This window comes from Salvelinus sp. IW2-2015, unplaced genomic scaffold (assembly GCF_002910315.2).
Source record: "Salvelinus sp. IW2-2015 unplaced genomic scaffold, ASM291031v2 Un_scaffold2282, whole genome shotgun sequence".
Taxonomy (NCBI): Eukaryota; Metazoa; Chordata; class Actinopteri; order Salmoniformes; family Salmonidae; genus Salvelinus; species Salvelinus sp. IW2-2015.
In genome coordinates, this window is record NW_019943609.1 from 8922 (window position 1) to 22309 (window position 13388).

At 42.4% G+C, this 13388-nt stretch overlaps 1 protein-coding gene across 1 annotated transcript; it reads right to left on the bottom strand.

Annotated features, from left to right (window-relative positions):
* Nucleotides 1-746: 746 nt before the first annotated feature.
* Nucleotides 747-13388, bottom strand: LOC112073522 (androgen receptor). The gene is made up of 6 exons (XM_024140799.2): nt 12892-13388; nt 11848-12057; nt 11140-11284; nt 10630-10760; nt 10394-10545; nt 747-2936 (listed from the first exon to the last, which is right to left on the bottom strand). The coding sequence occupies exons 1-6, from the start codon at nt 13100-13102 to the stop codon at nt 2769-2771; spliced, it is 1017 nt and encodes a 338-aa protein (XP_023996567.2). The 5' UTR covers nt 13103-13388; the 3' UTR covers nt 747-2768.

The following is a 13388-nucleotide window of genomic DNA, read 5'->3' on the forward strand; positions in this document are numbered from 1 at the left end:
TAAAGGGTTCCATTTGGGAAAACACCTTGTAGACAAAGTGCCTGTTGAACTAGACTATTTAGGCCCTGTTCCAATCTCTATACTACCATACCACTTTGAGTACATGCTTCATACTAAGCGTCGTACTAGTGTGGACATTGGAATACAGTTTAGGGGTTGAGCCAGCCCTAAACCATATTCTTATCCGGTTTCATCAACATGTGAGGATTTCAACATAAAACATTGAGGGAAAGACAGATTGTTGAGGCATGTTCAAGAATAACACATTAAGAAAGTTATGAGATCAGAAAAGACGGTTTTCATTATAAGGAGTTCATCATTTCTCATTCCTCTGTCCAGCACGATGATCAAAGATTGTTCCAGCATGTAGAACTAATGTGGTTGGTATCAACGTGGCAGACTGTCTGTCGTAACCCAGTCCTACATCACTGCCAGCTGGTCTTCAGTCGCCGCTTGTTGCAGTAACAGGGCCGTCCACTAGATGGCTGTAGTTGAACACTGAACTGCTCTACTCAGTTGTTGTTAATCATGTTTGCTGTGCGCTCTTTTTGGGCTGAGAAATAAAAACTACAAGACCCATAAGCAGATGATCACTGGGTTCTGTTCAGGATGCAACTTTTTTCCCCCCAGAAAGAGATAGAGATGCATTGTGTTTCTCAAGTAGAATAGGGAATTGTGTTGGCTTGGTTTGCTTTCTGCAACGTCGTGAACATATAACCTCACTGAATAGAACACACCTTTTGGAATAGTGAGGTACGGTATTTATTTGGTAAGTAGACATGTGAACTCAGATAGGATAAAGTATTGACGAAGCTCAATACTTCTATAGATGGTAACACCTTACCTGAGGGAGAAATATAAGGTTTTTATGGAAAATTACTGTGATTGAGTTAGAAATTGGCACCCTATTCCCTATATAGTATACTAGTTTTGACCAGAGCCCTATGGGTCCTACTCAAATGTGGTGCACTAAAAGGAATAGGATGTCATTTTGGATACAGCCTGTGTGTCTGTTTCCCTCTCACTTAGAACACTTAGATACAAATCACATGATGCTAAATAAGCCCTCAGTGATGTGGAATATAGGTTGTTAAATTTGTTAGAACTTTGAAGTATGATTTGTTTTTATAGAATATGCAACGTATAATGCATTTTATATTTACAGATATTGTGTTATATATAAATGTCTGTAGAGTATGAATGATGTGTTATTCAGAAGAATTATGTCTTATTTTGACAGTGTTTAACATACTACTACATTTACTGAAACTATGAAAGAGTATATAACAGTAAACTGAAAAGAGAAAAACAGTCTGAAATGTACATTCAGGATCAAACCCTAGCTTGAGATCAGGGGGTGTAACGTAATCAACACAAAGGAAGAGTATGGGTTGGGAGACCAACTGACCCCTCCCTCTTCATGAAGCCATGAAGTTCAAGGCCGACTGCGGTACTGAAGGCGGTTGTTTCTAGAAAGCAGGATCTCCCATTATAGTGAATGGGAAAATGGCAATCTTCGTCGTCAATATTAGAGAGAAAAAAAAATAGCATTCAGAAACAACCATGTTACCAAAAATTGCTTATATTAGAACAGATGTATGTCCTTGAACCGATTATATATTAAAAAAAAAAATTGTACAAAGAAGTTATAAGGATAATTGAGTTGCTATGGTAGCCTGCAGTACCCCCGGTCGGCCTTCAACTTGAGATACTCAAGTTCGTTGCAGGCAGCACTGAGCTAGCCTGCAACGTCCCTTCCTGGAGTAGCTCACACTGTGCATGTTATGTCCACATACATATCCCCATGAGACGCCATTTTAGCAAGCTAAAACCGATATCCTAACCTTCAAATGCGACATTAAGTCTTCACATAGGAATTAATGGTGTGAAATCATTGACGGCTTTGTCCAATCATGTACAGTCAATGGTTGGTCCTCTAGGAAGGTGTTTTGTGATATATTGAACCAGGGCTGGCCCTAGCTTTTTGGGGCCCCACACCATGCGGGTAAAACATTTTAGTGGTCCCCCTCTTGACGGCAAAGATAAAGCAAATTTAAGTTTTAAAGTACATTTCCTGAAATTCAACACATTTAGCTATGGGGCATAGAGAAAATGTTGTGGTTTTAAATCACATTTTCTGAAATTCTACACATTTTTCTTCAAATGGGGCAGCCAGAAAATATTGTCAGGGGGTGGAGAGAAATTATCAGTTTTAAAGCAAATTTCCTACAATTCTACACATTTTGCCATGACTTATGCCATGTTCATATGATATCTGAGTGAGAGTGACTGACAAAATCAATGGAGGCCCCCTGGAGGTCGTTGGCCATGATTACTACAAGGTGGCTAGGCTAACTTACCAATCTAAATAAATGTTTGCTGACATGGGCTAATTGAGTACATTTCAGAGACTGACATTACAAAAGAAAAACTGCTGATGCACAAACAAATTAAAATATGTCACCTTGTGTAATCTACTTTAACTCTCAAAATTAAGTTGAGACCCCAACTGAGTTCCCCCCCCCCCCCCCCCCCATTAAAAAAAAGTTACTTGTGCCTAGGGCCTGCCCTGGGTTGAACCTGTAACAGGAAGCTTTGTGATATGTTGAACCTGTAGCAGGAAGTTTTGTGATAGGTTGAACCACTAGCAGGGTGTTTTGTGATAGGATGACCCTCTAACAAGGTGCATTGTGATAGGATGACCCTCTAGCAAGGTGCATTGTGATGAGATGACCCTCTAGCAAGGTGCATTGTGATGAGATGACCCTCTAGCAAGGTGCATTGTGAAAGAGGATTGGCTGAACTATGCCTGTGAGTATCTTGGGCACGTGAACGCTGACGATCTCAGAGATCATCTCTGGATAGCTGACTCTGGTGGGCAGAGACTGGGCCTGGATAAACAGATCATAGGTGAACTGGTGCAGCTTCCTCACAATCTGAGAGCGAGAGAGAGAGAGTGAGGGGGGAGAGAGCGAGAGAGAAAGTGAGGGGGGAGAGAAAGAGAGAGCGGGAGAGAGAGTGAGGGGGGAGAGAGCGAGAGAGTGAGGGGGGAGAGAGCGAGAGAGTCAACTGTCAGTAACACCAAAGCAGGGGGGGTTGAACAGGTCAGGGGTTAGTGGTTAGGGGTTAGTGGTTAGGGGTGGAAGCAGGGCCGGCCCTGGGCATAGGCGACATAAGCGGTTGCTTAGGGCCCCCGGCCGCTACGGCCCCCAACCCCCAGAAATACTTTAGGAACTCAGTCGGGGTCTAAACTTACTGTTGAGAGTTATAATAGTAGAACACACAAGAGCTGTTGCTAGAACGTGCAAAATTCTGACCGGATTACGTAACGAACCAAAGCGTCCGTTGCTATGCTGGTTGTTTGTTCTCTATTTTACCTCGTAACGGTCGCGTCATATTAGGGTGTCTAGCTATAAGTTAAACCTGATCAATCAAATGGATAGGTGTAAGTAATTATGGTAATTCCAAATGCCCTTAACTAGGTGTCTTCGCTAGACAGACACAGAGAGGGGGGAGGAGGAAAGTGAGAAAGAAAGCATGAAAGTGAGAGGAGAGAGGTGGGAAAAGAATGGAAGACAGACAGAGAGACAGACGAAGAGAAACAGCGAGAAAAACAGCAGTGTAAATGTACTTAGACTAGAGTTTTTCAACACCTCTTCTCTTCCAACTTGTTAGGCAATCATATCTACCTACGGGGGAAGGATGGCCAGCCGCACAGGAGGATGGCCAGCCACACAGGAGGGTGATCTTTACCAAGGAGGAGGAGGCGGCCGTGCTGACCAAGATGCATGCTGGGCATTTCGGAGTGAAGCGCATGATTGCCAAAATCAACCTATGCTTCTTCTGACAGGGAAAAAGGTGCTTGGAACCAAAAATAGATTTTCGTTTTGTATGATACCAATCAAGGACGAGACTGGCGAGGCCAACTCCAAGGCAATGACGGACATCTTCAACACCCAGACCGAGGTCATGAACACTGGAACAGGTTACGGATGTTATAGATTATATTCTGTCACCAATGGTTTGTTTTGTTTATTTTTTACAATTTGTTTTTCCGTGGTTCATAAACAGACATATTTCAATATCTTACATTGTAAATAGATATCCGTTTCCTACCCCCTCCTCCAGGTTTGGTGAATGGATCAACCAGACCCACAAGACTGTCATGGGCAGTCCCTTGATTGGTACCAGGAAGGTTGTGATTACTACTGGATGGTCCATTCTCTTTGCACACAACAGCAGCATCCAGGCCTCCACCGAGTACGGACGGGAGTCGCAGCTGTTGACTGAGGTAAAACAATGCAATTGTATATACAATTATTGCATATACTGTTGTTGTTTGTCTATTGCTATTTTTATATCAGGTACTTTCAGATCACTGAAACCCCACCTGATGTGGTGGCAGCTGTCGAACCAGATCAGAACGCTCGAGGACTACAGTACCTTCAGGCACAGACTGAGGAGGATGTGGAGGGTTTTGACCAGGTAAAAATGATTGTCCGCTGTCAACTTATTTTCTGTCCCTCCAAGAGATATGTAAGAAATGTATTTGTAATACGAAATAGAATAGCATTTATTCCTGTTATCAATCAATGTGAGACTGAACATGGACAAGGCGCAGGAGAAACAGAAGGAGAAACAGAAGGAGAGCTACCGGAGCAGAATCAAGAAGGGGACTAAGTGTTATGACATCAGGGCGAATTACCAGGTTTGTAAGATGGATGAAAGGAAGGTGAGACCTGGGAAACCTCGCTGCTCTTTCGCTCCTAGCTGGGGTCACCATCAGTCAGAGTGAATATAGAACATCTCAGATAACTATTTGCATTTGCACACAAAATAACCTGAAGCTAGTTTCAGTTCCCCTAACAGTGATATTTTTCTCTGTCTTCCTATGGTTACCTCGGTGGAAGACAACAATCTTCTACAGTCGGAGCACTTGGACAGTCGACCACTGAAAGCACTGACGCCCTACACTTCAGTAAAGCCCTATAGACAAAGTATGTTCAGCTTTGGTTGACAGAAACAAGAAGAAAATAAATAGTAGTTATGCTAAACCTATAGAAATGTACTTCTCCAATATCCTACTCTATCCTACACTATCATTCTCTATCCTACACTATCATTCTCTATCCTACACTATCATTCTCTATCCTACTCTATCCTATACTATCANNCTCTATCCTACACTATCATTCTCTATCCTACTCTATCCTACTCTGTCATACTCTATCATACTCTATCATACTGGGCACATAATATGTGAGATACACAGACTAACTAGAAACACTAGCACCGCAGAACACTCAGAACAAAGAGAGCATCAGCGCCTAGACTTTGCAGTCTCCCTCTTCAAGTCTCCCTTCCGAGACTGACTGTCTGTTGAGAACAGGTGACAGGCAGAACCTCCCACCCACACAGCAACCCCCCTCCTCTATATTCCACACACCAGAATTCACTATTTTAGTCTATGATTGCCATGTTAGTGTACAAAAAAATCTGTGAAGATAAATGAATGACACAACTCTACCAAAAACGATCGAAGTTTATGTATTAAAATCTTAAATCTTGCCAGGTTGGTTTTCACGGCTGTTTCACAAGGTGTTCATTATTGTAAGTTGTAAGATATCCTTTGATGTTATTTATTTGTTCCACATTATTCATTGTTGTGTCCTAGGACCTACAATAGATACATATATATTCAACCACAAGGGTGTACTAATGAGCTATGTGAGATACATTATTTCAGCGTAGATAAGGGAAGGGCAGGATCAAATTAAAACATGACGGTCAGACAAGCCAGTGTATGAACCAAATGGATTTGCATATGAATGGAGTGGAAATTAGCTGACTTCCTGGTCTGTAAGGTAAGTAACTTTAATGTGTCAAGCAGATTACACATTTTATTTGACTTTTCCGAAACGTAGTAATGTTTAAGACATGGATTTCATGTTGTAATGTTAACAAGGTACCCAAAAGTAGTTTGAATTAATGTTTTCATTTTGTCAGCTAAATAAAACTTGTTTAACTTCTCTTGGGTAGGGGGCAGCATTCGGAATTTTGGATGAAAAGCATGCCCAAATTAAACTGCCAGCTACTCATCCCCAGAAGATAAAATATGCATATTATTAGTAGATTTGGATAGAAAACACTCTTAAGTTTCTAAAACTGTTTGAATCATGTCTGTGAGTATAACATAACTTATTTAGCAGGCGAAACCCAGAGGACAAACCATTCAGATTTTTTTTCAAAACTTTTCAATGCGATTTCATTGGGAATCCAGATTTCCAAAGGGACGTTCTTGCAGTTCCTACCGCTTCCACTGGATGTCAACAGTCTTTAGAAATTGTTTGAGGTTATTCCTTTGTGTAATGAAGAAGTACGGCCAACTTGAAGGAGGGTCACTCGAAGTGTCCTGTTTGTTAGAAGCGCGTGACCAGAAAGCTAGCTACAGTTGGTTTTAATCCAACACAGATCATCCCGTCTTCAATTTTATCGATTATTTACGTAAAAAAATACCTAAAGTTGTATTACAAAAGTAGTTTAAAATTTTGGGGTAACCTTTGAGATATTTTGTAGTCACGGTTCACAATTTGGAACCGGTGTTTTTCTGGATCAAACGTGCCAAATAAATTGACATTTTGGATATATATCGACGGAATTAATCGAACAAAAGGACCATTTGTGATGTTTATGGGACATATTGGAGTGCCAACAACAGAAGCTCGTCAAAGGTAAGGCATGAATTATATTTTTATTTCTGCGTTTTGTGTCGTGCCTGCAGGGTTGAAATATGCTTCTCTCTCTTTGTTTACAATGGTGCTATCCTCAGATAATAGCATCGTTTGCTTTCGCCGAAAAGCCTATTTAAATTCTGATATGTTGGCTGGATTCACAACCAGTGTAGCTTTAATTTGGCATCTTTCATGTGTGATTTAATGAAAGTTAGATTTTTATAGTAATTAATTTGAATTTGGCGCTCTGCATTTTCTCAGGCTTTTTGCCAAGTGAGACAGTAGCGTCCCGCCTAAACTCAGATTTTTGGATATAAATATGAACTTTACCGAACAAAACATACATGTATTGTGTAACATGAAGTCCTATGAGTGTCATCTGATGAAGATCATCAAAGGTTAGTGATTCATTTTATCTCTATTTTTGCTTTTTGTTACTCCTCTCTTTGGCTGGAAAAATGTCTGTCTTTTTCTGTGACTTGGCTCTAACTAACATAATCGTTTGGTGTGCTTTCGTCGTAAAACCTTTTTGAAATCGGACACTTTGGCTGGATTTCACCAAGCGTATCTTTAAAATGGTGTAAAATACTTGTATGTTTGAGGAATTTAAATTATGGTATTTCTGTTGTTTTGAATTTGGCGCCCTGCAGTTTCACTGGCTGTTGACGAAGTGGAACGCTACCGTCCCACATACCCTTGTGAGGTTAAACAGCGAAATTGCTGCGGAAATCCGCCTTGTTTGCATAGCGATGATGAAAAGAACGTAATTTAGGCTGTAATTAGGTAATCCCACCGTTGTATAGCAACGGACGCTAATAGTTTATCGAATTCCATTGTGAGCAGAAGGGGACCCTATTTGGCCAGGGGACATTAATTGCCATGACATACCCCAATAAGCTAGGCTGGCCCTTGGTAGTAGGTCTATATTACCAGGTGAGGTAGTCCACTGGCTGGGTTAGCTGTGTTGTGTACGGGTTACGGGTTAGAGGTCAGGGATAGGTCAGTTCTTGTGCTGCCATGGCGCAGAGAGCTCTGTAAATATTGTACATATTTGAAGTTTTAGTTGTTTTCTTTTTTAATCAACTTTTTATTTTGTTAGCTAAGTAAGTTTTGACTGTATATATTGTAGCAACCCTGGGTTTATAAGGATATCGTTAGCTAAGTAAGTTTTGACTGTATATATTGTAGCAACCTGAGTTTATAAGGATATCGTTAGCTAAGTAAGTTTTGACTGTATATATTGTAGCAACCCTGGTTTTATAAGGATATCGTTAGCTAAGTAAGTTCTGACTGTATATATTGTAGCAACCCTGGGTTTATAAGGATATCGTTAGCTAGTAAGTTCTGATTGTATATATGTAGCAACCTGAGTTTATAAGGATATCGTTAGCTAAGTAAGTTTTGACTGTTATATTGTAGCAACCCTGGGTTATAAGGATATCGTTAGCTAAGTAAGTTTTTGATTGTATATATTGTAGCAACCCTGAGTTTATAAGGATATGTTAGCTAAGTAAGTTCTGACTGTATATATTGTAGCAACCCTGGGTTTATAAGGATATCGTTAGCTAAGTAAGTTTTGATTGTATATATTGTAGCAACCCTGAGTTTATAAGGATATCGTTAGCTAAGTAAGTTCTGACTGTATATATTGTAGCAACCCTGGGTTTTATAAGGATATCGTTAGCTAAGTAAGTTTTGATTGTATATATTGTAGCAACCCTGAGTTTATAAGGATATCGTTAGCTAAGTAAGTTCTGACTGTATATATTGTAGCAACCCTGGGTTTATAAGGATATCGTTAGCTAAGTAGGTTTTGATTGTATATATTGTAGCAACCCTGAGTGTTTATAAGGATACGTTAGCTAAGTAAGTTCTGACTGTAATATATTGTAGCAACCCTGGGTTTATAAGGATATCGTTAGCTAAGTAAGTTTTGATTGTATATATTGTGGCAACCCTGAGTTTTAAGGATATCGTTAGCTAAGTAAGTTCTGATTGTATAGATTGTAATATATTGTAGCAACCCTGAGTTTATAAGGATATCGACTGCAAGATGAGCATGTTTTTACGCTCTGGGCTTCGGGCCAGAAGGTTGAGGGTTCGAGCCGCACTTCCTGCCTGATTCATTACAATATATTGATCCACGGCAGTGCAAGACCGGCAAGTCAGTTATTTTACCAACTGAACTGAGAAGCTAGCTATTTAGCTACCAACTTTATTTGAAACAACAAGAGAGGGCAGAGGCTTGGAGATGTTTGAAGATAGCAGAGGATCTCTAAGGTTTTCCACAGTAGTTTAATTCAAGGTGGACTATGGCTTTTGCCTGTAGTGAGCTTCATGCCATAAAGCTTAGCGGCTGCATTGCTTCACCCAGGTTGGTGCTACATGTTTTTCAGAGGAGTTTACCAAGGGAAGAGGTGACCTGAATTCTAACTTGTTTCCCCCTTGGATCTAAGCATCGTTTCACCCCTGCTCAACCCACATCTCGGCCCGTCCTTCATCTGGGCTTAAACCCTTCATCTGGGCTTAAACCCTTCATCTGGGCCTCAACTCTTCATCTGGGCCTCAACTCTTCATCTGGGCCTCGACTCTTCACCTGGGCCTCAACTCTTCACCTGGGCCTCAACTCTTCACCTGGGCCTCAACTCTTCACCTTGGCCTCAACTCATCTGGGCCTCAAACTTATCTGGGCCTCAAACTTATCTGGGTCTCAAACCTTCACCTGGACCTCAACCCTTCATCTGGGCCTTAACCCTTCGGCTCCCGAATGGCGCAGGGGTCTAAGGCACTGCATCTCAGTGCTTGAGGCGTCACTACAAACACCCTGGTTCGAATCCAGGCTGTATCACAACTGACCGTGATCGGGAGTCACATACGGCGGTGCACAATTGACCCAGCGTCGTCTGGGTTTGGACGGTGTAGGCTGTCATTGAAAATAAGAATTTGTTCTTAACTGACTTGCCTAGTTTATTAAAGGTTAAAAAAAATGTATTTGTTTTTTTATCATCTGGGCCTCAATTCTTCATCTCAGCCTCAACCCTTCATCTGGGCCTCAACCCTTCATCTGGGCCTCGGTCGGTAGAGACGTGGACGGCACGGGTGAGGTAAGTGCACATGTAGAGTGTATCGGACACAGGATATGACCTGTTGGACTGGCACCTGCCTCTGTGGATGACTGTGAAAGACTGTGAATGACTGTGAAAGACTGTGGATGACTGTGAAAGACTGTGGATGACTGTGAAAGACTGTCGGTGACTGTGAAAGACTGTCGGTGACTGTGAAAGACCTTCCAGCTAGAAGTGTCAATAGGCTAACTGAAAGATTAGGCTGTTTTAAGAGTGTCATTGAGATTCTTGCTGTAATGAAAAGCTCTATACTAATTAAATATTTTATTATCATTATTATTATCATTAAATTACCGGACGTAGCTGTGTTAGCTGAAACAAACGTTGGTTAGGGGTTAGAGGTCAGAGTTAGTGTATATTACCGGGTGTAGGAAGTCCAGTAGCTGTGTTAGCTGGAACAGGCGTTGTGTACGGGTTAGGGGTTAGAGGTCACGGTTAGTGTATATTACCGGATGTAGGAAGTCCAGTAGCTGTGTTAGCTGGGAACAGACATTGTGTATGGGTTAGGGGTTAGAGGTCAGGGTTAATGTATATTACCGGGTGTAGGAAGTCGAGTAGTTGTGTTAGCTGGAACAGACGTTGTGTGTGGTGTTTTTCTCCGTGTTGGCTGGCCAGACGAACCAGCTCCTTGATGTAAGAGATCCTCAGCTCGTCAAAACACTTCTGATTCCTCAGACCCTCCACAGGGACTAAAAGACACAAAGCAATAAGCAAATATTGACCCAGATAATGATACAGTCACTTAGATTCAGTGTGTCAGTGATGTGACTCACTGATGCTGAAGAGGAGCAGAGCCTTCATACAGAGGAACTCTTCCTGGGTGACTCTGAGCACACAGAACCTCTGGGACAGCAGACGGAATTGGACACAGTGCTCATACATACTGGACACACGCATCCTCTGACTGGGGGGGGGGGGAGAGAGGAGAGAGACAGACAGACGGAGAGAAAGCGAGGGAGAGAAAGAGGGTGAGGAGAGAGAGAGTAATGTTTACTAATGTTTCCCTTGTTTATTTCCATTTTTTAAATTATCTATTCCATTTGATAATATGTGTTTCCCATGCTAATAAATTGAATTGAGAGGGAAAGAGAGAGAGAGGGAGTTAGGATGAGAGGGAGTTAGGATGAGAGGGAGTTAGGATGAGAGGGAGTGAAATTGATTGAGAGTGTTGTTATATAACCAATAATACAACATTTCAAATTTCAAACATTTCCCTTGTTTATTGTCTAGAGACAGAGAGAGATTGTCATCAATATTATATTCAGCAAGACAATAGTACTCACTCGTTGAAGATGAGGTCAGGAGCGAAGTAGAGCTCTCTAGCGTCTGTGTTTGTGTAAGACCTCCAGCCCAGAGCGAAAACCATCAACCCCAACCATGAAGACTGGATCACTGACATCTGGTCTTCTACATGCAGCTCTCTGAAACCTACACAGAGAGAACATCATCAACCCCAGCCATGAAGACTGGATCACTGACACCTGGTCTTCAACATGCAGCTCTCTGAAACCTACACAGAGAGAACACCATCATACCAGCCATGAAGACTGGATCACTGACATCTGGTCTTCTACATGCAGCTCTCTGAAACCCACAGTGCAGGGAGAATAAAATAGGTTATGAGTAGAGCCCCCTCTGGTGGGAAGGACATAGAAAACTGGAACTGAGGCTACATCACTGGTATCAGTCACACACAGACCAGCTGTTTGTACCCCAGCTCTCTCTATCACACCTGGGTTAGTGGGTTGGTACCATGTAGTAGTTAGGTAACAGTAGGATACATGGTTAGAGGGTTGGTACCACGTAGTAGTTAGGTAACAGTAGGATACATGGTTAGTGGGTTGGTACCACGTAGTAGTTAGGTAACAGTAGGAATACATGGTTAGAGGGTTGGTACCATGTAGTGGTTGGTAACAGTAGGATACAGGGTTAGTGGGTTTGGTACCACGTAGTAGTTTAGGTAACAGTAGGATACAGGAAGAGTGGTTTACCTGGCATGGCTTTAGCCCAGTTCACCACAGACACCAGTTGTCTCTCTCCCAGCTCATTGAGGCTGGACAGTAGGGAGGCGAAACAGTCTGGCTGGGAGGTGTCATGGCCTGCGTTGACCACTCCTGGCTCGATGGAACTCAGGACGTTGAGGAGGGAGGGGCGCAGGCTGGGGGAGAGGCCAAGAGCGGGAGCCTGCCGGGCAGCACAGCCTGCAGAGAGGGACATGAGATGAGAAAGGTGAATTGGAACATGAGATGGAGACAGGTGAATTGGAGACATGAGATGAGAACAAGGTGAATTGAGACATGAGATGAGACAAGGTGAATTGGGACATGAGATGAGACAAGGTGAATTGGGACATGAGATGAGCCAAGGTGAATTGGGACATGAGATGAGACAAGGTGAATTGGACATGAGATGAGACAAGGTGAATTGAGACATGAGATGAGACAAGGTGAATTGGGACATGAGATGAGACAAGGTGAATTGAGACATGAGATGAGACAAGGTGAATTGGGACATGAGATGAGACAAGGTGAATGGGACATGAGATGACAAGGTGAATGGGGACATGAGTGAGACAAGGTGAATTGGGACATGAGATGAGACAAGGTGAATTGACATGAGATGAGACAAGGTGAATTGGGACATGAGATGAGACAAGGTGAATTGAGACATGAGAATGAAGACAAGGTGGAATTGGGACATGAGATGAGACAAGGTGGAATTGGGGACATGAGATGAGACAAGGTTGAATGAAACATTGGATGCGAACAAGGTGACTTGGGACATGAGATGAGACAAGGTGAATTGGGACATGAGATGAGACAAGGTGAATTGGGACATGAGATGAGACAAGGTGAATTGAGACATGAGATGAGAGACAAAATGAGACCAGTTGAGACTGAATATGTGCTGCCTTGCATCCAGGGTTGGTGTAAATTCTGAATTGAGTTGTAACTGCTTTCTTAGTCAGGGCTCACTTGAAGAAATAGCATTCTGGTTATGAAAAATATTTTACATATGGTAATATTGATCCTCACATTTAGCCTGTGGGGAAACGGTGGATAACTGTAGTCCCCCCGTCCTCTCTCCTCCCCTCTCTCCAGTCCTCTCTCCTCCCCTCTCTCCAGTCCTCTCTTTGCCGGGTGCCTGTGTTCCCCCCTCCACTACTCCTTTCAGCGGGCCAGCTCCCCTCAGCTTCCGGCCTGAAATGCACCACACACAGAAGTAGGACAGAGAGAAAGGCCCCATGACCACTAGGAGATACGAAGGAGTCTGAGGAGCAGGGTGGAGAAAAAGAAAGCTATTTTTCCATTCACATTACATCATTGCCTTAACATTTCGTTGTGGCTGGCCATGTGACATTCTTGGTCTGCAGCTCAAATTGACCGTAAATATCACAGTAGCCACTAGCCAGAAGGCACAAACTATTTAACAATGACAGAGACTTTTCTTCAGAAATATTACACTACTTGATAATGCAACAATTCACAAGCATGTACAGCGTACCCGGAAAGAATTCAGACGTTACTTATTC

Bases quoted from the DNA above. Each gene is read 5' to 3' on its own strand.
- LOC112073522 (XM_024140799.2), bottom strand. From the start codon at position 13,102: ATGGGGCCTTTCTCTCTGTCCTACTTCTGTGTGTGGTGCATTTCAGGC. The intron at 10,761-11,139 runs GTGAGTACTATT...CCCCCCCCCCAG, and splicing joins CCTGACCTCATCTTCAACGA to TCAGAGGATGCGTGTGTCCA. The intron at 10,546-10,629 runs GTGAGTCACATC...TGTGTCTTTTAG, and splicing joins TCTGCTCCTCTTCAGCATCA to TCCCTGTGGAGGGTCTGAGG.